Raw genomic sequence first — 26,719 nt, forward strand, 5'->3', positions numbered from 1 at the left:
TTGCTTTCTTCGTATCTGCCCACAGGATGAATATAAGCCGGAAAAGGCCCTGTCGGAAGAGGACCTGAAAAACGCTGTGAGTGTGCACCACGCACTGGCATCCCGGGCCACGGACTACGAGAAGAAACCCAATGTGCTCAAACTGAAAACTGCCGATTGGAGGGTCTTGCTTTTTCAAGCCCAGTAGGTTTCGCTGGTTGGTTTGGTTTGGTTATTTAGTTTGCAGAGCACCACTTTACACGGAGAAATAGAATCGGGATCTGCAGGGGAAACTTTTTGAGTTGGAGTCAAAGTCATTAACTGGTTGCAGTAGAGAGACAACTGTCTAAGAAAAGTAGAATACGAAATAGAAACCCTAGGGCAAGCTTTTTGTTTGCTGCAAAGTAGCCCTGTGACCCTTTGTCAACCACTTACCACCTCTAGACTGTAATACCCTCAAGGGTGTTAGTATGCAAGTTCTATCACACAGTGAGTAAAATAGACCTGGATTCAGATTACTGTTTCCTGACTGTTTGTCCTATCATGTAAATTTAACCTCTTTGAACCTCAGCTGGTGGCTAGTGTAGATAATGATAATAATAATGTTAATAATGTTTATTTCTCAGGGTTCTTGTGGAAGCAAATGACATGAAGCATGTAAAGAGCCTCACATAGTGCCTGGCACACAGAGGCTGTTCAAGAGGTGTAGATTTTCATTTTGCTCTCTCCCTTCTCTCTCCTTCTGAGCCCTAATAGTTTGTGATTAAACTAGAAGGAAAATATAAAATCATATTGTGGGCAAGGAAATGGGATGGAGTGCCATTTTAATAAGGGGTCTGTGACAGCCTTTAGATTAAAAATGGAACACTCCACGTGGAGAATTCTGGATTTATGAAGTGAGAAACTTTGGATGTTTAGAACTGAGCCTCTAGAACAGGAATTTTAATAGCACACATAGCATCAGTGTCCGTGGCAGGCAGTGTTAATTATTCATGGCATGCCTTTTACAGCCTGAGCTTGACTTCAGAATCACTCTCAACACAGCACTACCAACTGGCTGCATTAGGCACTGGCATTAAATTTGACATCAATAGAGTAAACACAGGTATCTGCAGGCTTGCTGATCAAAACAGTGCAAGACTAGCAGAGGAAATGAGAACAAGAACCAGGTACTCTGGTGATTTGGGGATGCTGAGCTTGCAAAGGCATGAGATTGCTGACATCAGGTGAGGAGGAAGTTGTAAGGAAACCCAAGTCACACAGGAGTTTTTGGTGTGGGAGATGGCTAGCAGCACAAGGGAGCCACAGCCGGATGTGTAATCACAGCCATTAGTCATAAAGGGCCCCCACGTTATTCTGTTCCCCAGCATTATTGTTTTTAAATGTCTAAAATGCTGGATACGGTAACTAAGGAGAGCTAATTACTCCAAGTGGGATTGATGCAGAAATCAGTCGATTGAAATAACAGGTTGGAGAGGCACACGGGTCAGAGAGGCATGCAGGGCATGATGAGGGTGACACCTGGGTGTGGTGTCAGGTTAGGGTGGTAGCTTTCAGCGTATTCAGTACAGGAAATGATTTTTAGATGGGCTGACTTCCTGTCCATCTTTTTATTGATTATATACATGGTAGGTATCTCACCTAGTTCAGGACTATTTCTTCCATTGGTTTATGAGTTCACAAGTGCTGTCAGTGCTGGGCTCTGCAAACATGACATATAAGTTAAAAGTATGATACCGACATCAGGAGATTTCCACACCCTCTCAGGTGGATTTTTTTATGTCCTACTGAAGTATACTGTACATACTTTTAAGTGTACAATGATGTTTAGCAAATTTGCAGAATTGTGCAACACACTCCAGTTTTGGAACACTTTCATCACCCCACCCCAATCCCCTGTGCCATTCTCACCCACAGCCCAGACACCACTAGTTTCCTCTTTGTGTTGCCCTTTCTGGATTTTCCATATAAATGCAGTCACAGAATACATGGGCTTTTCTTTAACTCAGTATGAAGTTTTGGGGTCATCCATGCTGTAATCTGCCTCAGCACTCCATACCTTTGCTGCTGCGTGGTATTCCACTGTACAGATATAGATCGTGGTTTTGTTTTTGTTTTGTTTTTAATTTTATTTATTTTTATTTTTGGTTACGTTGGGTCTTCGTTGCTGCACATGGGCTTTCTCTAGTTGCGGCGAGCGGGGGCTACTCTTCGTTGCAGTGCACGGGCTTCTCATCGTGGTGGCTTCTCTTGTTGCGGAGCACAGCTCTAGGGGCGCGGGCTTCAGTAGTTGTGGCACACAGGCTCAGTAGTTGTGGCTCACGGGCTCTAGAGCGCGGGCTCAGTAGTTGTGGCGCACGGGCTTAGCTGCTCCTTGGCATGTGGGATCTTCCTGGACCAGGGCTCGAACCCGTGTCCCCTGCATTGGCAGGCGGATTCTTAACCACTGCACCACCAGGGAAGCCCTAGACCATGTTTTGTTTATTCATTCACTAGTTGATGGACATTTAGAGTGTTTATCCTTTTTGATGCTTATAAATAGTGCTGCTATGAACATTCACATACAAATCTTTTAGTGCCTATATGTTTTTATTTCCCTTGAGTGTATACCTAGAAGTAGAATTGCTGAGTTGTATAATAAATTTATAGTTTATAGTTTTTAAGAAACTGTCCAAACTACTTTCCAAAGGGGGTGTATGTACCCTTTTACATTCCCTCTATCAGTTTATCACTCAGTTGCATTTTAAAATCAAATTATGTGATTGGAAGAGATGAGTTAATTTTTAAATTAATTTTTGACCTAGCCTAGTATCAAATAGAAAGTAGGGGGTTTAGTAAATATTTATTGTGAAGTGATTTTGCTGTATTTCCTTCTGTATCCTTGGGGGATAATCATAGCCTTACACTATGATGATCCTAGGTTCCAGGGCCTTTTATTACCATGGTGATTGCTTTTGAAAATGTTAGTCTCCAATGAAGTTTTGTCAGGAATTATTTGTACCAAGAAGAATAAATGATTTTATATGCCATTTTAGATCAGTAATGAGAAATGGGCAAGATGTGATGCACTTAGATGCAGAAATACCCTAACATAAATATATCTGTTTCTCATAGGAGTCCAGAGGAAATGCAAGGGTGGATAAACAAAATTAATTGTGTTGCAGCTGTATTTTCTGCACCACCATTTCCAGCAGCCATCGGATCTCAGAAGAAGTTTAGTCGTCCACTTCTGCCTGCCACCACTACAAAATTGTCTCAGGTTAGTCATTTTGATCGTGCTTTGACCTTGGAAAAAAGCACTTTGTAAAATAATCTTCTTAATATTAGTATTTGAATAATACTCCATATTTTGGGGGCAGTGATGAGACCTTGCCCTGGAGGACAGTGTTGTACAAGTGGGGCAAAATGCAGTGTGCTGGCTTTTACACTTCCTGTGGGAAGCTGACACAATTGAGTCAGCTCAATTGTCAAGGTTGGTAGGACACATACTTTGAATTAGTTTCTAAAATTCATATTAGTTTACTACTTAGTCATTCCAGCCTCATTTTTTATTTTGATTTTTGTTTTTACTAACAGTGCATATTTTTTAAATAACTGGCTAATGTTAGACATCATGGCTTGGAAACAAGCTTTTTATTCATTCATTCATTCAACTTTTTATTTTATTGAGCTTTTCCCATATCCCAGACTGTATCTGATGCTGAGTATATAAAAATATTCCCAGGGATCCACTATTCACAGTGCAGTGGGGCAGAGCCTTCCCTACCTCTCAGGGAGGATCTAAGTGAACCCTGGTGGTTTTCCCAGCTAATCCAGACAAAGCATGCTAGAACTCTCTTCAGATGTATTCACATGAGCTGCTCTCCTTTTGTAGGAGTGATCTCTCTAAAGACCACATTTTATTGTGTTCCTTTCTTACTTAAAACTCTGTTCTAAGATATTGCATACAAGCCACGTTTGCCAGTTTTAAACCTGTCTGCAGTGCCTCTATTGCCACTGATTAGTTAAGGATTTTGGAAGCTACTTTGATGTCTTTGTGAATTTCTTATTGGTGCAATAATAGAAATAGTTTCACCTGGCTTTAATCAACCAAGTCTTGATATTAACTAGCTCCTCCACACATCTGACATCATGAACGGAACATTTATTAATAAATATGTATCATGTGCCTGTGTACCTCAGAGACTATTTTTGGCACTGGAAATAGGAAGGCAAGTGAAACCCAGGCGGTCTCTGGGATCGAATTGGCAAATATAAACAAGCAAGTAATTGTAACGCAGTTTGATTAGAGGTACATGAAGGATAAATCCAGAGTACTGTTGGGGTGCAAGTTAGGGCCTGGCCTTGGAGGAAGGAGGAAGTGTGCTAGCTAATACGAAGCTCACAGGATGAGCAGCAGGTAGGTGTGCTGTGGGAAAGAGAATGATCCAGCAGAGGGTCCGAAAGGCCTAGAGGAGAAAGCACTGGGATGTAGGAGGTAACATAAGTTATCAGATGTGACTTGAGTACAGAGTGTTGTGAAAAGGCAAGAAACGTTCCTCTGTGGAGATAAGCAAATGCCAAATGATGAAAAGTCTTGTTTGTCAGGTGTAGGATTTTGGATGCTTCACTGGTTCCCAGCATCCTTAGGATAATAGTATAAGCAGGAAATTAATGTGATCAAATCTGTGCTTTAAAAATTATTCTTGTTACAATAGGAAGAAAGTACTAGAGGAGGAAACTACTAAAGCAGGAAGGCACTTTCAATAATGCAGGGGAAAACTAAGTTAGTTAAAGAGGAGGTGGGCAGAAGTGGAAGGGTTTGGGGCATGTTGATGGTCCTTAGTGCTCCCTGAAGTGAGCAATAAGGGCTGTCACCTGGGCTTGGACACTGAGGACTGTGGTGTCTGATCTGGCTTTTGGGACCCCATGGTCTCCTGCTTTCCCTCCTGGTGCATCTTCCCAGGGTCCTTTCCTGTGTCCTTTTCCTCTTTCTACCTCCACATATTGCAATGAGTGCTCAGAAGCAGACCAAAACAGACACTTGAGAAACAATAGTTTTTAAGTTAGTCAAGAAAAAACCCAGAGAGAATGTTATGCCAAGAGAAGGGGGGAAAGATCAGGTACAAATAGGACCAAAAGATCTCCTGTGAAGTGGCAGGAGGTGACTGGGTCCTACAGTGAGAGCAGTTTCGGGAGTGATGGTGGAGCGGCCGCGTTGGTCATCCTTAAGGGGGGTGGAAGGCAGTGAGGATATGGAGGGGGGGACGTGTGCAAGTCCTGCCTGAGTTCATAAAGACAAGCTGGCGCTGAGAACAGAGGAGGCATGATTTCAGTAGAGATTCTTTTGTTTCTGTAAATTCATAATTATTATGGACATGATTTGGATGCTCCCACGTAAGCATTGCTATTCCTGTCTAGTTCATAGACTGACTACTGAAAAAGCTGTTAGGAATAGAAAGGACTGAGCCAGCTCACTTTACAAGGCAGAATGGCATTTAACTTTCAAGGAAAATAAATATTCTAAGAGAAAAGGCAGGTTTTACCTCTTATTGATGACGAGAAAGTATGTTGGCAGACCTCTCCATCTACCCAACTAAAATACGAACTCTTAAAGCAAATGCATTTCCCCACTGTAATTTTGGGTACTTGACATAAATAGTAAGCCACATTACATAAGGTAAGAGGAGAGAAAAGCAATTGAATAACTAGAGGCAAAAAAATACTTTCAAAAGTTGAGTTTTATTCTATTAATTTCACTAGGAATTTTCCAATCGTTGTCTTTCAATAGATTGGTCTTTCTCACAACTACTCCTATAAAAGATCCGGGGGGAAAGGTGATCTGAAGTTAAAGACGAACATTAATAAGTATAGAGCAACATGAGAGCTTTTCCTTGTTCTTTCCTCACTGTAGAACCTACATTTCTGTTTATTTTCTACTTTGAAAAATGTGTTACTATCCTGCTTATGTATGGGCTGTACATTAGTTAAGCCACTTATACGTGAAAATGAATGTGTTTATCTATTTGTATATTTTTACCACAAGACCATACCACCTTTATCAAGGCAGAATCTCTTATTTTAAACAAATGTCCTACACTGGAATTAAAAATAGAATGCATAACTTTTTTGATATTTTTCCTCATTTTGAACATGGAGGTGCAAAAAATGCATATGTAATGTGATCAAAATGATGGGTTCAAGATTTTAAATATGCAAGTAGTAACCAGAAAGAAGCATCCTCTTGTGTCACATAAGATGACCAAACCCTTTTGGGAATTTAATTTCTTTGTAAAAGAATACGATGACTTCCTCCCAGACAAGTAAGTCACTGAGACTTTGTGGGCCTCAGTTTTCCATCTGGAAGATGAGCAAGTTTTCTAGAATGTTTTTAAGATTCTTTCTATCACTAGCTCTGTATTTTTTGCCCAGGTCGTCGTGTTTGTTTACTAAAAATGAAAAATGTGCTTTACCTTTGAGAGTAATAGGACAATTAGAAACGAATATGTAGAACCAAGCACATGATAAAGAACAGGTTAGAAAGAGGGAGAGAGCGTTGGTTTGCACACAGCCTGGTGCAGGTGTTTGGGGTACCCTCCGTTTCAGATGGAGACTCTTGGGGCATGTCTTGGCTGGAGTCACAGTGCACCTTCAGTGAACCTGGAAGGTGTGTCTGGATGCGCCCACAGGGCCTCCAGTGCCTTGAAGGTGAGGCCTCCTCCTTTAGCCCGGGCATTCTCAGTCTCGGCCCTGCTGACCTTTTGGCCTGGGTAGTTCTTTGTTGTGGATTGTAGGTTGTTGGGCAGTATCCCCAGCCTCTGCACACTTGATGCCAGTATCATCCCCCTAGTTGTGACAACCAGAAATGTCTCCAGACATTGCCAAATGTCCCGTGGGGCCAGTCCCTGCTGTTGGGAGCCACTGCTCTAGCCTGGCCGTCTTTCCTTTCTCCGCATGCCCACAGCCTGGCTGCAACTCCCCTAAATGCCAGAACACTTGGATAATTTCAGTTTACAAAATAATGTATAACAGTGTGAGTGCCCTGCTGGAAAAAAGTCAAACAGTGTGAGGAAAAAACTAAACATTCAATTAGAAGATTGTTTGGTGCTTTTAAAGACACACTGTTCACCACCCTGTCATTTGCAGGCTTTTCTTTAATTTATTCTTGTCTTCTCTCCAAACCATATTAGCCGTCGTTATTGGAATTGATTATTGTCAGAGTAGCGTGGTTCTTTCTGAGCAACTCTGCTGTGTGGGAAGAGTTGCCTTCTTCTAGTTGTTTTTCATGACCATGTTCCCAGGGCACATTTTTCTTCCTCTGTCGCAGGTAGAGAGACTAGTATGAAAATGTAAGTTTTGTTTCTCCTTCTGGTGTAGCACTCCAAACTTAGGATTTCATGGTTGGCCGTCTTCAAGATCTACTGGACCTCCTTTTCTACTCATCAAAGTAGTCATTTTCAGACATTAATGTGCATAAGAATTATCTGGGGACTTATTTAAAGCGCACATTTCTCATCCCCCGGCCCCCCGCCTCGATTGATCAGGTCTGGGCCAGGGTCCCGGGGAATATGTGTGTTTCTGAGACACACCGGTGTCCTGCCATACGCAGTGCAGACCAGAGACCCTGCCCTGTGACAAAACCTGCCTCCGTTTCACTACTTCTCTGGAGACCTGTACCTCATGACAGTGTCATTTCCTCAGGTATCTTGTCCTGTTTTCTGCTTTGAATTCCAACCACTGTTCTGTAGAAGTTTGACTCAGTGGATGATCACTAAATGCTAACTACTGAGGGCCAGCCTTGTGATTAACCCAGTCGCAAACAGGAGATTCTGTGTTTGCTTCTCACCCTCGTGCTATCCTGTGCTTTGACCACATGGCAGTAGTGCTAAGGACAAGGTGAGTGGGGCAATGTTGGTTCACAAACTGGCCCCATATGAGGAGGGCAAGGAGAGACCGAAGAAAGAGGCAGCCACCCCGGACTGGTAGGTGACAGGCTTAATAAGCAAGGGAACTTGCGAGGCTTGTCTTGGGCATCTGAGACACAGCGGATCTCTGCACCCGCCTCCAGGATCTTAAAGTTTATAAGCATCCTTAAGTGGGTTCCAATCAGGTAGGCCGTCCAGATGGTCCCAACACCACCTTACTGTCTCAAGGCTGCGTCCTTGGGCAGCTCCTAGCAGGGGGAAGGCAAGCGGAATGCACATTCCGAGGGCGGGGGCTGGGTGAGGAGCCTCCTGGTGCCCAGGTCCGGCTCCAGGGTCAACCGGCTGACTCGCCCTCTCAACGCCCCTCTCCACAGGCAGACGTTAGGAGCAGAGCTTTCAGAGGATGAAGGCATTCTCAGAGTGTGTCCCTCACTGGCCAGAACCACACCCTTCCCACCCCACTCAATGTCATACTTTCAGTCCTGTCACTTCTACTTCCTACACATCTTTCATATCCTACCCACATCTCTTAATTCAGACTCTTATTATCTTGTACTCAGATCACTGGTGTCCTAATTTTTTGGTCATTTACCTTATCAACACTAAATATTTGAGCAGATATCCTTCAATATGTGTATTTTTTAAATAAAATATATTACATGTCTTACTACCAATATAACATGAAAAAGTGCTGAACATCATTAGTCATTAGGGGAATACAAACCAGAACCATGAGATACCATTAGGATGGCTATAAGTTTTTTAAAATTTTTATGAAAAGTAATATATTGGTGAGGTTATGGAGAAATTAGAACTCTCATATATTGCTGATAGGAATATAAAATGAAGCAGCTTCTTTGGAAAACACTTCGGTGGTTTATCAAATGATTAAACATAGAGTTAGCATGTGACCCAGTAATTTCACCCCACTTTGATAACAAGAGAATGAAAATATACATTCACATAAAAATTTTTACATGAATGTTCACAGCAGCATTATTCAAATGGCCAAAGGTAGATATGGCCATCAGCTGATAAATGGATGAACAAAACGTGATATATCCATACAACGGGACTTTATTCAGCCACAAAACACTGAAGCACTGGTACATCCTACAGTGTAGATGAACCTGGGAAACCTTGCTAAGTGAAAGAAGCCAGTCACAAAAGGAACGTGTTGTGTGATTCTATTCCAAAAGGGTCTCTTTTAGGGGATCTAAAATGTCATAAAATTAAATGTGGTGATGGTTGCACAGCCCTGTGAATATATTAAAAAACTCTGAATTGTACATTTCAAATGGGTGATTTGTGTGGTCAAGTGTGAATTATATCTCAGTGCTGATTTTAAAAATTCATCCCAGTGGATCACCTTGCCTGGGGCGCATGCCCTGCCTTGGAAAACTCTGGCAGACCCTTCCTAGAACCACGGGAGATCTCCCTTCCTCTCATCTTGCTTCTCTTCAGTCCATCCTGCACAGTTCTGGCTAAAACATGATTGCTTTGATGTCACTTAACCTTAACTGGCTCACTATTGCCAACAAGATGCAGTCTAGACCCCTTGGCATGAACTTGGACCACACTTTGAGAATAGACAGCTTTCGTATTCATTTACTAGAGGGTTGAATTAAATAGTTAACATATACTAGATACTCAATAAAACAATTAGGTTATTATGCTGAAGCTCACTAAACACTGCTTAAGGTCTTTAAAACCGTCTTAAACGTGAAATGATGAAACAAAATCTTTCTGATGGTGCTTTCAGCAATAGCCCCCCTCGGGCTGACTTGAAGGCAGGTGTTCTTTAGTCTAAACTCCTGCGGCTTGGGTTTGATGAAGCTGCAGTATTTAGCAATTTGACTTGTTAATTGCCTAGCAGATTCCTAGAAATGCCATTACCTTCTAAATCATGTCTACTTTAAAACAGCACAAGGAAACAGTCTGAGGTCTCCCTCTTTACCTTCCCTTTTTTTAAACAAGTAAGTCAATTTATTCCATTTTTAAAAAGTAAGTCACTTCCTGTTTCCTGAGAGACCCATATATCAGGTACTGTGTGAGGTGTGTGGGCATTACAAAAATAGCTCAGACTTGGTTTAGGCTCTTAGCTAATGGAAGCTGAAGGGGTCAGTTGATGTTAGGCAGGTCATGTCTACAAGGCAGAACGGTGCCTCTCGTTCCTTCCCCCGCCCAACACCATGCTAGACATTGGATGAGTTGAGAGAAGGGAAAATGAACTTGCTCTGCCTCCAGAGAGCTTATAAACAGTAGAGGAGACGAAATTCCCGCAGGGGTCAGGGTATGTTTTTTACTGAGCATGTGGTGTAGACTTGTAAGTGCTGTACACGCAGCAGAGGAATCGGCTGTGAATCCGGGGAACTCTGGCTTTGAGTGGGGTTTGCAGAAAGGACCTAGTTGTTAAAACTGGGTGTCTAAGAGCCACGGGAGAAAAGGCAGTTGAGAACCAATGCGTTTACCAAGAGCCTTGACGGCTCAGGTCAGCACTGATCCAGCAGGGAGCAGACTGTTTTGAAGCTTGTGTTTTCAGCAGCCCTTTGGATTTTATACCATTGTCTGGAGGCTCAGAGTTGGGAGAATGGGGCTGCTGCCCCTCTGCCTTTACCTCTGGGGCCTCAAGCAAGGACTTGACCTTTCTGGATCTCCATGGCCTCCAAGAGGAACAGGTTAGAGGGGCGAAGGCCAGGTTCTCTTTCACTTTAGAATTCCTGGGGTTCTGTATTCCACAGTGGGAAAAAGCACCCAGCACAGCACCTGTCAACCTAGTATGTGTCCAGTTAGAGTGCAGGCGGACAGCTGTGTCCTACCCACCCACCCTCAACCCTCTGCCCTCTCCCTCTGGTCTTCTTCCTTCCTCCCCTCCTTAAGTCTTATGCTTGGTATAAAAGGATGGAGAGCTGACTTCTGTGCCTGGCTGGTAGCTGAACCGTTGGGCTGTGCTTCGGAAGGGAAGGCTCTTGCACTGTCTCAGCCCTGGACTCACTGTGAGATCTGTGAATGCTGTGAACACTGGCTTGCCTGTCCCCATTGCCAAAGCAGCTAAGAAATACTTTCTTCATGAAATTAGAGTTTGGTTTTTTTTTTTAACATCTTTACTGGAATATAATTACTTTACAATGGTGTGTTAGTTTCTGCTTTATAACAAAGTGAATCAGCTATACGTATACATATATCCCCATATCTCCTTCCTCTTCCATCTCCCTCCCACTCTCCCCATCCCACCCTTCTAGGTGATCACAGAGCACTCAGCTGATCTTTCTGTGCTATGTGGCTGCTTCCCACGAGCTATCTGTTTTACGTTTGGTAGTGTATATATGTCCATGCCACTTTCTCACTTCATCCCAGCTTACCCTTGCCCCTCCCCATGTCCTCAAGTCCATTCTCTACCTCTGTGTCTTTATTCTTGTCCTGAAACGTTCTTCAGAACCTTTCTTTTTTTTTTTTTTTTGTAAGATTTCATATATATGTTTTAGCATACGGTATTTGTTTTTCTCTTTCTGACTTACTTCACTCTGTATGACAGACTCTAGGTCCATCCACCTCACTACAAATAACTAAATTTCGTTTCTTTTTATGGCTGAGTAATATTCCATTGTATATATGTGCCACATCTTCTTTATCCATTCGTCTATTGATGGACACTTAGCTTGCTTCCATGTCCTGGCTTTTGTAAATAGAGCTGCAATGAACGTTGTGGTACATGACTCTTTTTCAATTATGGTTTTCCCAGGGTATATGCCCAGTAGTGGGATTGCTGGGTCGTATGGTAGTTGTATTTTTAGTTTTTTAAGGAACCTCCATACTGTTCTCCATAGTGACTGTATCCATTTACATTCCCACCAACAGTGCAAGAGGGTTCCCTTTTCTCCACACCTTCTCCAGCATTTATTGTTTGTAGCTTTTTTGATGATGGCCATTCTGACTGGTGTGAGGTGATACCTCATTGTAGTTTTGATTTGCATCTCTCTAATGATTAGTGATGTTGAGCATCCTCTCATGTGTTTGTTGGCAATCTGTATATCTTCTTTGGAGAAGTGTCTGTTTAGGTCTTCTGCCCATTTTTGGATTGAGTTGATTGTTTTTTTGATACTGAGCTGCATGAGCTGCTTGTAAATTTTGGAGACTAATCCTTTGTCAGTTGCTTCATTTGCAAATATTTTCTCCCATTCTGAGGGTTGTCTTTTCATCTTGTTTATGGTTTCCTTGGCTGTGCAAATGCTTTTAAGTTTAATTAGGTCCCATTTGTTTATTTTTGTTATTATTTCCATTTCTCTAGGAGGTGGGTCAAAAAGGATCTTGCTGTGATTTATGTCACAGAGTGTTCTGGCTATGTTTTCCTCTAAGACTTTTATAAGTGTCTGGCCTTACATTTAGGTCTTTAATCCATTTGGAGTTTATTTTTGTGTATGGTGTTAGGGAGTGTTCTAATTTCATTCTTTTACATGTAGCTGTCCAGTTTTCCCAGCACCACTTATTGAAGAGGCTGTATTTTCTCCATTGTATATTCTTGCCTCCTTTGTCAAAAGTAAGGTGACCATATGTGTGTGGGTTTCTCTCTGGGCTTTCTATCCTGTTCCATACATCTGTATTACTGTTTTTGTGCCAGTACCATACTGTCTTGATTACTGTAGCTTTGGAGTATAGTCTGAAGTCAGGGAGCCTGATTCCTCCAGCTCTGTTTTTCTTTCTCAAAATTGCACTGGCTATTCAGGGTCTTTTGTGTTTCCATACAAATTGTGAAAGTTTTTGTTCTAGTTCTGTGAAATATGCCAGTGGTAGTTTGACAGGCATTGCATGGAAACTGTAGATTGCTTTGGGTAGTATAGTCATTTACACAATGTTTATTCTTCCATTCCACGAACTTGGTATGTCTCTCCATCTGTTTGTATCATCTTTAATTTCTTTCATCAGTGTCTTATAGTTTTCTGTATACAGGTCTTTTGTCTCCTTAGGTAGGTTTATTCCTAGGTATTTTATTCTTTTTGTTGCAGTGGTAAATGGGAGTGTTTCCTTAATTTCTCTTTCAGATTTTTCATCATTAGTGTATAGAAATGCAAGAGATTTCTGTGCATTAATTTTGTATCCTGCTACTTTACCAAATTCATTGATTAGCTCTACTAGTTTTCTGGTGGCATCTTTAGGATTCTCTATGTATAGTATCATGTCATCTGCAAACAGTGATAGCTTTACTTCTTCTTTTCCGATTTGGATTCCTTTCATTTCTTTTTCTTCTCTGATTGCTGTGGCTGAAACTTCGAAAACTATGTTGAATAATAGTGGTGAGAGTGGGCAACCTTGTCTTGTTCCTGATCTTAATGCAAATGGTTTCAGTTTTTCACCACTGAGAACGATGTTGGCTGTGGTTTTGTCATATATGGCCTTTATTATAATGAGGTAAGTTCCCTCTGTGCCTATTGTTTGGAGGGTTTTTATCATAATTGGGTGTTGAATTTTGTTGAAAGCTTTTTCTGCATCTATTGAGATGATCATATGGTTTTTATCCTTCAGTTTGTTACTGTGGTATATCACATTGACTGATTTGCGTATATTGAAGGACCTTTGCATTCCCGGGATAAACCCCACTTGATCATGGTGTATGATACTTTTAATGTGCTGTTGTATTCTGTTTGCTAGTATTTTGTTAAGGATTTTTGCATCTATGTTCATCAGTGATATTGGCCTGTAGTTATCTTTCTTTGTGACATCTTTGTCTGATTTTGGTATCAGGGTGATGGTGGCCTCGTAGAATGAGTTTGGGAATGTTCCTCTCTCTGCTATATTTTGGAAGAGTTTGAGAAGGTTAGGTGTTAGCTCGTCTCTAAATGTTTGATAGAATTCACCTGTGAAGCCTTCTCATCCTGGGCTTTTGTTTGTTGGAATATTTTTAATCACAGTCTCAATTTCAGTACTTGTGATTGGTCTGTTTATATTTTCTATTTCTTCCTTGTTCAGTCCTGGAAGGTTGTGCTTTTCTAAGAATTTGTCCATTTCTCCCAGGTTGTACATTTTATTGGCATATAGTTGCTTGTAGTAGTCTCTCATGATCCTTTGTATTTCTGCAGTGTCAGTTGTTACTTCTCCTTTTTCATTTCTAATTCTATTGATTTGAGTCTTCTCCTTTTTTTTCTTGATGAGTCTGGCTAATGGTTTATCAATTTTGTTTATCTTCTCAAAGAACCAGCTTTTAGTTTTATTCATCTTTGCTATCGTTTCCTTCATTTCTTTTTCATTTATATCTGGTCTGATCTTTATGACTTCTTTCTTTCTGCTAACTTTGGGGGTTTTTTGTTCTTCTTTCTCTAATTGCTTTAGGTATAAGGTTAGGTTGTTTATTTGAGATGTTTCTTGTTTCTTGAGGTAGGATTATATTGCTATATACTTTCCTCTTAGAACTGCCTTTGCTGCATCCCATAGGTTTTGGGTCGTCGTGTCTCTATTGTCATTTGTTTCTAGGTATTTTTTGATTTCCTCTTTGATTTCTTCAGTGGTCTCTTGGTTATTTAGTAATGTACTCTTTAGCCTCCATGTGTTTCTATTTTTTACAGATTATTTTTTTCTGTAATTGATATCTAGTCTCATAGCATTGTGGTTGGAAGGATACTTGGTACGATTTCAATTTTCTTAAATTTACCAAGGCTTGATATGTGACCTAAGATATGATCTATCCTGGAAAATGTGCCATGAGCACCTTAGAAGAAAGTGTATTCTGTTGTTTTTGGATGCAATGTCCTATAAGTATCAATTAAGTGCATCTTGTTTAATGTATCATTTAAAGCTTGTGTTTATTTATTTTCATTTTGGATGATCTGTCCATTGATGAAAGTGGGGTATTAAAGTCCCCTACTATTGTTGTGTTACTGTCAATTTCCCCTTTTATGGCTGTTAGCATTTGCCTTATGTACTGAGGTGCTCCTATGTTGGGTGCATAAATATTTACAATTTTTATATCTTCTTCTTGGATTGACCCCTTGATCATTATGTAGTCTCCTTCTTTGTCTCTTGTAATAGTCTTTATTTTAAAGTATATTTTGTCTGATATGAGAATTGCTACTCCAGCTTTCTTTTGATTTCCATTTTCATGGAACATCTTTTTCCATCCCCTCACTTTCAGTCTGTATGTGTCCCTAGGTCTGAAGTGGGTCTCTTGTAGGCAGCATATATGCTGCTCTTTTTTTGTATCCATTCAGCCAGTCTGTTTCTTTTGGTTGGAGCATTTAATCCATTTACATTTAAGGTAGTTATTGATATGTATGTTCCTATTACCATCTTCTTAATTGTTTTGGGTTTGTTATTGTAGATCTTGGAAAAGTTCCTTTGGCATTTGTCGTAAAGCTGGTTTGGAGGTGCTGAATTCTCTTAGCTTTTGCTTGTCTGTAAATGTTTTGATTTCTCTGTCAAATCTGAATGAGATACTTGCTGGATAGAGTAATCTTGGTAGTAGGTTTTTCCCTTTCATCACTTTAAATATGTCCTGCCACTCCCTTCTGGCTTGCAGAGTTTCTGCTGAAAGATCAGTTGTTAACCTTATGGGGATTCCATTGTGTGTTATTTGTTGTTTTTCCCTTGCTGCTTTTAATATTTTTTCTTTGTATTTAATTTTTGATAGTTTGACTAATATGTGTCTTGGCATGTTTCTCCTTGGATTTGTCCTGTATGGGACTCTCTGAGCTTCCTGGACTTGATTGATTATTTCCTTTCCCATATTAGGGAAGTTTTCAACTATAATCTGTTCAAATATGTACTCAGTCCCTTTCTTTTTCTATTCTTCCTCTGTGACTGCTATAATTCAAATGTTGGTGCATTTAATCTTGTCCCAGATGTCTCTAAGACTGTCCTCAATTCTTTTAATTCTTTTTTCTTTATTCTTCTCTCTGGTAGTTATTTCCACTATTTTATCTTCCAGGTCACTTATCCATTCTTCTACCTCAGTTATTCTGCTGTTGATTCCTTCTAGAGAATTTTTAAATTCATTTATTGTGCTGTTCATCATTGGTTTTTTGCTCTTTAGTTCCTCTAGGTCCTTGTTAAACATTTCTTGTATTTTCTCCATTCTATTTCCAAGATTTTGGATCATCTTTACTATCATTACTCTGAATTATTTTTGAGGTAGACTGCCTATTTCGTCTTCAGTAGTTTGGACTGGTGGGTTTTTTCCTTGCTCCTTCATCTGCTCTGTGTTTTCTGTCTTCTCAATTTTCTTAAGTTACTGTGTTTGGGGTCTCCTTTTCGCCATCTGCAGGTTTGTAGTTCCCATTGTTTTTGGTGTCTGCCCCCAGTGGGTAAGGTTGGTTCAGTGGGTGGAGGGGACTGGTGCCTGTGTTCTGGTGGATGAGGCTGCTTCTTGTCTTTCTATGGGCAGGACCCCATCTGGTGGTGTGTTTTGGGGTGTCTGTGACCTTATTGTGATTTTAGGCAGCCTCTCTGCTAGTGGGTGGGGTTGTGTTCCTGTCTTGCTAGTTGTTTGGCATAGGATGTCCAGCACTGGAGCTTGCTGGTCGTTGAGTGCAGCTGGGTCTTAGTGTTGAGATGGAGATCTCTGGGAGAGCTTTCACCGTTTGATATTACGTGGAGCCAGGAGGTCTCTAGTAGACCATGTCCTGAACTCGGCTCTCCCTCGTCAGAGGTACAGGCCTGACACCCGGCTGGAGCACCAAGACCCTGTCAACCACACAGCTTTTGGGAAGTCTGAGGTCTTCTGCCAGCGTTCAGTAGGTGTTCTGTAGGAGTTGTTCCACATATAGATGTATTTCTAATGTATTTGTGGGGAGGAAGGTGATCTCCATGTCTTACTCCTCCTCCATCTTGATGGTCTCTTCTAGAGTTTGGTATTTTAAAGGAAAATATGAAATTTTCTTCAAAGTCAAAATATTATATAAGTAGGAAAAAAATTAAATATTAAGTGACATCATCTGAAACTTGCCTTTTGAATAAAATTTCATTATATGTGCTATCACAGGTACTACCAATGTACATCACTTGACATATAACAGTAGTTTTCTTGCATCTATTACTTTAATGCCACTACTTAAGCTGTGACTTCCTAATTTAAAACAGTTTAAACGAGTACATGCCATTTGCTGTCTCTGTTCCTTTTCTTTGAACTTTGTCAGGTGTATTTCTCTGCCTTCTGTGAAATCCCCTTTGTTAGCGTTGTCCCATGAGAATGGTCTGCATGCTTCCCTAATGGATTCTAAGGGCAAAGACAAAAGGGAGGAGAACAGCAAGCTTCCTGATTGGTCTTTCTTCATGGTGGATATTACAGATTTAATTGCGTGAGCCTATGAACATCTTGTTGCGTCTTGTGGCTCCTGCCTTCCTCCTTCTCCGTTTTCACATCCACTTTTGTTAGGAAAGTCTGTGTGTCTCCTGTATGGTGGGATTCTAGCATTGAAATAATTTGCGTGGTCTGTATCCATTTATGGCCGTAAGAACCACTTGGAATTTTTATTTCAGTGGTGAAAATAGACATTTAAGAGGCATCATTTTAAAATGCTTCTATTTTGAGATTATCTCCTTGATTCTTGCTTCATGAAGATGATGAAGCTGGAGTAAAGCACTGCACGTTGAATTTAGACATTTATTTGACTGTGAATAAACTGTACACTATAAACTGTAAACTGTGAGTCATTGTACTTACAGATCTGGACTCAACAGAAAAATGGGTCCAGTGTTTCAGCAGCCAGTTCACAGAATAGGAATTCCAGTAAACATACGAAAAGATGTTCATCCTCACTTGTAATCAGGAAGATGTAAATTCAAATCATTTTATACCCATAAAATTAGCAAAAATTTGGAAGTGTGATAGCAAATTTTGGCAAGGATGTAGAAAAATGGGAAGTTTCAAGCCTATTGTGAAAATGTAAACTGGTGGAAACACTTTGGAAAACAGTTTAGCGTCATTTTAAAGATACACATTTTCTAAAATCCAGAAATTTCAGTTCTTGATGATCACAGGCAGACTTCAGAGACATTGTGGGTTCAGTTTCAGACCACTGCAATGAAATCAATATCTCAATAAAGAAAGTCACACAGATTTTTTTGGTTTCTCAGTGCATATAAAAGTTATGTTTATACTGTACCCCAGTCTACTAAGTGTGCAATAGCATTCTGTCTAGAAAAACTATATACATTAGTGAAGAAATGCTTTATTGCTAAAAAATGCTAACCATCATCTGAGCCTTCAGTGAGTTGTAGTAGTAACATCAAAGATCACTGATCATAGACCACCATAACAAATATAATCATAATGAACAAGTTTGAAATATTATGAGAATTACCAAATGTGGCACAAAGACACAAAGTGAGCAAATGTTAGAAAAATGGCATCGATAGACTTGCTTGACACAGGATTTCCACAGACCTTCAGTTTGTAAAAAACACATTATCTGCTAAGTGTGATGAAACGAGATGTGCCTGTATGCTATAGGGAAATTCTTGCTCATATTCACTAGGCAACATGCATAAGAATGTAGCATCATTTATAGCAGCCCAGAGAAACCTGAAAACAACTTAAATATCCTTCAGTAAAATTTGAGGCTGAGGGAAGTCAGAACCTCTACTATTTTGGAGGGAAAAGCATAGGTCACTACATTTTTTAGAATAGCAGCTTTCAGAATAATTATTTCTTGATGGCATTGCTTGTCTCAAAAAGGAAAAAAAAATATGCAGGTAGGTCTTCATCTGTAGTGACAGACAGGACAGCACTGCTGAGGACGTGAAATGGAGAAGCCAAATTGTGCAGCCCTCAGGATGGGTGCTTGACTCTGCAGCCGGTGCCTTGCCTGCTTGAGTATCTCTCAGGAGGCCTGGTCTCAACTCCGTGGCAGTTACTCCTGACGCAGGGCTATGAAAGCATTTGGTTTTGTGACCAGAGGCCTGGTTAGGGGGGCTGGCCTTGGCCTTGGTTGCTGTTTTTCGAAGGTACACGTGGACCCTGGCCTGAGAAAGTTGGTAAGATGTGGCAGCAGAGGCATGTTGGACTGTTTTGATGAATTAACGTCATTCATCATAAGGGATTTTTTAAAGTGTGCTACAGTTGTTTATTGATTTTTCTGGATGCTAAATGGCTTAATACTTTCCTGCAGGAGGAACAGCTGAAATCTCACGAGAGCAAGCTGAGGCAGATCACCACAGAGCTAGCCGAGCACCGCTCCTACCCACCTGACAAGAAGGTTAAAGCCAAGGAGGTAGATGAGTACAAACTCAAAGATCACTATCTGGAGTTTGAGGTGTGTTGAACCTAAATGTAATAATTGTCTGTACCTGAGCTACTTTATGATTTTTTCCATGAGGCAGGTTTTTTTATACTTACTGTAACTGTGGGCAATGTACCTTGACCCTGCCTCTCCCTGGGGAGCTCTGTGCAGGGTCTAGGTCATGGTGGCCCCTCAAGTTCATGGTTCTGTTTAAGTGTCAAACAAGCATCAAGGAATAATTGGCAGTTTATGCACTTAAAAGCAAATAGCCTGCCTGTCGGAATAGCAGGTGCTGGCTGCAAGACAAAAAAACAACAAGTAGATGGACATGCCAGGGTGGGCAGCTGCGTTCTCTGTTTCTGCACCTCTTCCAACACAGTCTTAGTCAGAAAAAGTACCGCAGAGGAAATGAGCTACAGGGCGACATGATGCCTTTTCCTGCTGCTAGGCAACAGATGCATTTTTCCTCTTACCACTCACTGCCCTTCACAAGGAGGCTAGTTGTGCACATCCATATACTATAGCAAGTGTGGTCATTAAAAGGGATGGGGAGGATCCATAAACTCTGGAAAGACAGAAAATTTAAAAGCAAGTTGAAAGCCGTATAAATAGTAAATGTTACCTTTGGCTAAATTTTCTCCCAAGTTAGCATCAGGGTTATGCAGGATCCTCTGACTCTCCCCCTTCAGCTGCCACTTTAAGACACTTAAAGTATCTCTTTTTTTAAGTTGATAGCCAGTAGTCCAAAATGAAGAACAATTATCTTTAAATTATTTACAGTCTTTTTCTGTTGAGTGTGTTGAATCCATCTTTAACTATTCTTTTTCATTGTAGCTCTAGTCTATTCTACTTATTCATCTCCTTCTTTCCCATCTTACAATCATGTTTCTTCCTTGGGCTTGAAATGTAGCATCATCTGAGCACCCTCGCCCTCGCCCCTGCCATCCCCCAGGATCTGATCAGGAGCCAGATCCCAGTGCTCTGCCTCTGCGATGTCCCTCCTGTCCCTTGCTTGCCACCCGTGTTGCTTTTATGCCTCTCTGCCCAAGTGCTGAGTTTTCATGTCTCACATGAGCCTGGCGGCTGCTTCCTGTCATCAGTTCATCCTGCATGCTCCTGTCAGTTAGTTTTCTAAGGCATGCTTCTGCTCGACAGCTGCCCTTGATTTTCCCCACAATTTACCTTCAGATAAAGTCCAATCCTTAGTCTGAGAGGATTTGGGTTCCTTCTGCCTTTCTTTCCACAACACGGGTCTTCCCACCACGACCTCCATGTATATCAGTCACATTTCTGCCCACTCTGCTCTCTCCAAACACGCTTTTTATGCCTTTGTTCATCTACTTAATTCTGCCCCAAATGCTCTTCCCCTTATTTCATTTCTGAAAATGCTGTTCATCTTCCAAGATGCAGCCCAAATCCCTCCTACGAAAAGCCTGCTCTAAATCTGCTGGTTACCGTCCTGCACGGTGACTCCCGTTATGGTGATTTCAGGAAGTCTTTGTATCTATGGCTTCCGCGCCAAGGCTGTGAGCCCTTGGAGTGCAGGCGCCTCAGGTCCATTTCTAATCTCTGCTCTGTGCTTGCTTTTGGGCTGCACAGGATTTCATGGAAGCTTTTAAAAGTCTTTTTCTGAGTTATAAAATTTCTGTTACAAAATAACATTTGGTCCCCTGCAGATCCATGTACTAGTTTTCTTCATGGTTAAGCAGGTCCTTGCTCCGGGCAGATGAAGAAAGATCTTTCTTTTATTAAAGGAGAAAGTTTATTAGCTAAAACTTTGGAAGCCTTACCAGCAAAAGACTTGAAAAAATACCTTTTAACAAACAAAAAAACTAAGCAGCTCATCTCTCCCCACACTTGTTCATTCTTGAGAGATGCGAGTTCTCAAAAATCAATCCCAATTCTTCACACGTCTGGAGTGGCTTTCAGCTGTAGGCCCTTTTAGTTTCACATGTGCTAATTAAATTTCCCAGCACCTCAGGCCCCTGCTGCCAGCTCTCAACACCTTGCCCTGAGCCCTTGGCTCAAAGGCTACAAGTCTCTTCCCAGGAGGCAGGGGCGGTGGCAGGACCATAGAAAGGATGCCGCTGCTAGAAGCACTCCCTGCTTTTGCATCCACTGTGGTGCCCCTTTTCTGAAAATGTAACCCAGCAAAAGCCGGCATTTTCATTTCCTGACATGAACTTAGACCAACCTCTGTGGAGATAAGTCTTGCTTTGATCAAATTATCACATCAGGGCTTCCCTGGTGGTGCAGTGGTTGAGAGTCCGCCTGCCGATGCAGGGGACAGGGGTTCGTGCCCCGGTCCGGGAGGATCCCACGTGCCGCGGAGCGGCTGGGCCCATGAGCCATGGCCGCTGAGCCTGCGCGTCCGGAGCCTGTGCTCCGCAACGGGAGAGGCCATAACAGTGAGAGGCCCGCGTACCGCCAAAAAAAAAAAAAATTGTCACATCAAGGAGCCTGAAGATTGCATTCCAGGACTTTGGCTCATTAAAATCTTCTCATATGGTAATATGTCAGGCATGCTGGATTGCCTGTCTAACTGTGTTGACCTGTGTCACCAGAAAGGCAGACGGGCACCTCACTTCATAGAGGTTATCTCAAAAATTTTTTGTAATTTTTTTTTTTAAGTGAATCATTATTTTTCACTAACTTAAAATTGAAGTACTATATCTTTCGGGGTCCACTTTGCTGTTATTTCAGCCACCAGAATTTGTCTTGTGTGTGTGCCTTAGAGAGGCTCTGCAGAGAATTCAGTGCTTGGCGTTTTACAGCCTTCCCTAGCAGGCTGCTCTATTTCCTGAACAGGAGGTCTGAGTGTTACTGACCGTCTTACGTACTTTGTTCATTGCTCTATCCCAGCTTCTGGAATATGGACTGAGTGCTTAATACATACTTGTTGAGTGAATAAATGGAATTTTGTTATTGAGTATAAAAGATAACATCAGAGGAAGTGGTTCCCCGAGAAAGCTTAGTAACTCCCCTGAAAACTAATGTGATAAGCAGACAGCAGTGTCTGCAGTTCATTGTGACCTCAGATGGACAGTGACAGGAAGGGGAGCTTGAATCCCATCTACATCCTTGTCACCAGGGAAGAACACAGGCAGGAGCCTCTTCTCTCACCTGTTCCTGTAGTAAAGGGACTCGCTGTGGTTTCAGAGCAGTTCTTGTAATTTTTACATCTTGGTAAGAAAAACACCTTTATTTTGTTAGAATATTAAGCTGTTGGTAATAACACTGGGGTTGTTTCTAACTTAATGCGTTTCAGTTATTTATATTCCAAGTTGCTTTCAGTACAAACAGTTCTTCGTAGTGGGCCAAATTCACAGCTCTTTCTATGACTTAGAAATTCTCCAAACCCTGACTGACAGTAAATGATTAGAAACTCTGGTAAATAAGAAGGTTCAGTGGTTGTTTTTTGTTTGTTTGTTTTAACATCTTTATTGGAGTCTAATTGCTTTACAGTGGTGTGTTAGTTTCTGCTTTATAACAAAGTGAATCAGTAATACATATATCCCCATATCTCTTCCCTCTTGCATCTCCCTCCCTCCTACCCTCCCTATCCCACCCCTCTAGGGGGTCACAAAGCACCGAGCTGATCTCCCTGTGCTATGCGGCTGCTTCCCACTAGCTATCTATTTTGCATTTGGTAGTGTATATATGTCCATGCCACTCTCTCATTTTGTCCCAGCTTACCCTTCCCCCTCTCCGTGTCCTCAGGCCCATTCTCTTGTTTGTTTGTTTTTGAAGTCTATAAAAAGTCTACAGAGAACAAGGAGACTTGCATCAATCTCAGCCTTAGCCTGTAAGGATATTCACTATTACTGTAAGCAGCAAACTCCCCTCAGAATGGCTGTTAGTTGACCAAGTTCATGCCTGTCTCTCTTTATTGCGTATTCATAGCGGGTGGGGAGGGGTGGCATTGCTTTGTTTTTGATTGAATTGGTTCCCCCAAGCTGTGGCTGTTACTTGTTTAGAAGAGTTCGTGTGGAGTCTGATCTCAGTTTTGAAAGGGTTGTTAGGCATCATAAGTCTGTGTAAGAAACTTGCCATCATTTCCCAGTTTCAAAAAATAAATATCAGAAATGGCCTCACTTCCTTATAACTTATTTCTACTTTATTCAGTTCCCTTTTCACTTAAAAATGTTTAACTGATCTCCATCTTTCTAGTACATTAGGAAATTTATCAGGATGTGGGACAGGTGGGTGGTTTGTGTCACATATAAAAACTTACAAAGCTCCAGCCACTCGAAGCACAGTAGGCAGGGCTGTGCCCGATACTCCTGGGCCCTTTAAGAAACAGCCCTTGCTAGCACTGTACTTGGCCCCAGAAATTTGTCTTTATGTCTCTTTAGCAGTTAAAGTGAAGATACTGTTTGATCCAGGATGTTTTTCATGTGACATTTAAGATGTTTTCAGTGGCATAAGTTATTAATTCTTAGACCTGAGTAGGGAAAGGGAGACCATAGCAACCCAAACCTGTGAGAAGCGTGACTGGGCTGTAAGAGGTTTGCTTACAGGAGGGAGGGATTCCTGAGGGCAGGCTAACAGAGGCTCCCGGGTTCACTGCAGAGCCAGGGCAAACCTGGCGGGCAGCACCAGACCAGTGCATTTCATGGGCCAGCAGACCTAAGGTCAGAATGTTTTCTTTGGCCATCGCAGTGCTGGATTTATTTTCATTGAGATTTGAATGCATTTAGGGAAGACCTACAGGGCCCTCCCCACCACCCCTTAGTATATCAAGCCTAGCAGGCATCCACATTTGTGTTGCTGGCCTGGCCCCTGGGGGCGGTTCAGTTTGCCATCCCTGTACAGAGGCTGCAGACGGTTGGATATGCTTTGTGTCTTAGATCTTTGAACATGGGCTTTGGAATCAACTGTCTCTCTGTGGTTAGAAAATGGATACTTCCAGGTACATGTGTTCTCAGGTTCCAGTCCAGCAGGAAAAGAAGTCCACGTCCCTGATGGCTCTACCCAGATGCAGAATAAGTCCCCTTGGCTGAATGGGCTAGAAATCAGCCACGTGCCCACTCCTGAATTTCGACCTGGAGTAGCACATGCTCATGGCTTAAGGCAGGCAGGGCCCACACGAACCACATGGCTGGAAGCTCAATTTTAGAAACAACAAATGTCCATTCTAGTAAGACATGTAAATCTCTTGGGGCGGAATATTTTAAATCTAGAAAATCTAGGGCGTCCTTGAGGCGTGATGCATCTTTTTCTGAATTTCTAATTTTTGGTGGCATGTAAAATGGCGCGATTCCTTCTGAAATTGATGTATTTGAAATAAGAGCACATTCCATACAGCACCGTTCAGGAAATTCAAAGCATCTCATATCAAGGAGCGCACGTAATATGAATTTCTGGGCGCAAGCCCTCAGTTTTATCGTTGGGCTATTTGTTGCACAGTGGGTAGGTGGTGGTTTGATGTATTTCTTTTTGAACAGATTCTCTGCTTGTGATCTTAGCCCGGCTCCCTCAGATCGCTCAGTCTTTGTCAACATCAGATAAATAATTTTCATGTGACGGTCCACTTTTTCTCTCACAGGAGCAGTGCAAGGGCATATTTCAGTGCACTGCCAGCCGCCACAAGCTAATCCATCTCTGGAACAAGACAATCTAGCTGTTAATTTGTGAGTCGCCGTGTTTGTAAAAGTACGGAGATAGCTGTGATCACCATCGTCTCCCTAGCGAAGGGAGAGTCTCAGTTGAACGAGAGTCTCAGTCTCACTTGAAGAAGAGTCTCAGTCTCAGTAACAGGGTCTAGCCTGGAATCCAGCACTGTCTCCTTTATAGAAAACATCACAGAGGTGATCCCTGGTCTGAATCTGAGAAGCTAAGATGTGGCAGGTTAATAGAATTCTTGGGGAAGTTTAGGAATTTTATTTTTCTAATAGAAGACTAAGTGTTAGAGTCTAGAGACCCAGGTTCAGCATCTGCCCAGGCATACAAGTCCAGTTAACTACAGAGACAGGAGTCTTGCATTGCCGTTCGGAGTTGCATTTTGTATGACACAATGAGCGAGGTCTGCAGAGCGCTGGATTTTCATCTGTAAAAGATGGTGCACGCTTCTGAAGGGAGGAGAAGCTTAGCAACAGGATCCTTTGAATCACATTTTAAACAGATGATTGAGAAGCAGAACAAACAGCCAGTCACAGGACCCACAGTGACTCTGTCCCTAAATCCCTCCTTACACCTGAAATGTCTGCTCTGAGGAGAGTCACTGCTTTGGGTGAAGGTACTGTCTGCCAGAAAAGGGAAAATACTTGCAATTATAAAATAGTAAAATTAGGAAAAGGGATGGACTGGAAGTTAGGAGGCCACTTTAGTCTCATCCTTGATGTGTTTGGTACTAGTTATCCTCTCTGGACCTCAGTTTCTGGCTGTGGAGATGAGATGGGATTGGGTAAACTAACCTATAAGGTCGCCTCCAACTCTTTATTTTTGATGCGAGATACATACTAACAGCAAATAGTTTATTAGATTAACTCACTCTCACAATGATCCCTAAGAGTGTTGTTAAACGTAAAACAAGAATAGTTCAATTTGGGGATATCAGGGGATCTGGACCAGCTCTGTCCAATAGAGATATAGTGCAAACCACATATATAATTTTAAATTTTCTAGTAGCTACACTTAAAAATAAAAGGAAACTGGTAGAATTAATTGTAATAAGATTTTTCAACTTAACACAATATGTCCAAAATATTATCATTTCCACATGTAATCACTATAAAATATTAAGATATTTGACGCTCTTTTCTTCCTAAGTCTTCAAACTTTAGTATACCTTTACACTTAGGGCACATCTCAGTGTAAGTTGGCCACATTGCACGTGCTCAGGAGCCGCCTGAGGCAGTGGCTCCTGTGCTGCTCAGTCTCCCTAAAAGCCAGCTGGGACTGGGAGGCCTGGTCACAAGTGGGGTGCAGGTTTCATGCATAATGGAAGATGTGCAGCTGTTGTGCACCGTAGGACTCTACAGTAGTTTGTGGACGGTGTCGCTTCTGTCTAGCTGCCTGTGCGGTGCCTGTTGTTTACTGTTTTGATTGTTACTTCTGGGTGGGGATTCAGTAAAGAAGAGGCCCACCTGGTGTGAGTGCTGTCACCACAGTGACTTGTGAGAAGGAAGTGCCCCTTCAGTCTCCCCACAAAGCTATTCTCATGCAAATAGTGTGAGCGGCCTCCTTCGCACTTCCCTTGGACCTTTTGGTAAGTGACCCTCCCATCCGTTTTTTTGCAGACTGCTGGTACTGTCCGCCCTTTCCTGTGCTAACTCTGTTTTTTTCTTTTTACCCAGAATACTTTATCTCTGTCTAACTACTTTAGGTTTCTTCCTACTACTTTCCATAAGAATCTGTATGCTTTTGATGTAAGAGTTTTAAAAGCTTGTGTGCTTGAGCCCCTGCTCCGAGATGCAGAGGCTTGTTGGAGCAGGCTACTGGGCTTCTTTAGGTGTATCTAGTTCAGAATTACTCAAGAGACTTATAATGAAAACTTAAAATGTTTTCAGAAATGTTCTTCTGGAAATATTAGGGAAAAATCATATGCAAAAATCCTATGTTTGTACTAGCCTTCTCAGTACAGCCCTCACTGGAAGGCTGGAAGCAGGTCCCCCGGTCACGGACTTC

At 41.8% G+C, this 26,719-nt stretch overlaps 1 protein-coding gene across 3 annotated transcripts in view; it reads left to right on the forward strand.

The window, feature by feature from the left end:
* Positions 1-26,719, forward strand: part of PSD3 (pleckstrin and Sec7 domain containing 3) — a 565,935-nt gene that overhangs the window by 525,415 nt on the left and 13,801 nt on the right. For all 3 annotated transcript variants that reach the window (XM_027122996.1, XM_027122997.1, XM_027122998.1), the window contains 3 exons: positions 26-183; positions 3,094-3,238; positions 18,980-19,123. In XM_027122996.1, the coding sequence (XP_026978797.1) occupies positions 26-183; positions 3,094-3,238; positions 18,980-19,123 (447 nt within the window). The remainder of the gene's footprint in view (positions 1-25; positions 184-3,093; positions 3,239-18,979; positions 19,124-26,719) is intronic.

The sequence above is a fragment of the Aethalodelphis obliquidens genome, unplaced genomic scaffold (genome assembly GCF_003676395.1).
Source record: "Aethalodelphis obliquidens isolate GAN/ISIS:26980383/991018 unplaced genomic scaffold, ASM367639v1 scaffold25, whole genome shotgun sequence".
Taxonomy (NCBI): domain Eukaryota; kingdom Metazoa; phylum Chordata; class Mammalia; order Artiodactyla; family Delphinidae; genus Aethalodelphis; species Aethalodelphis obliquidens.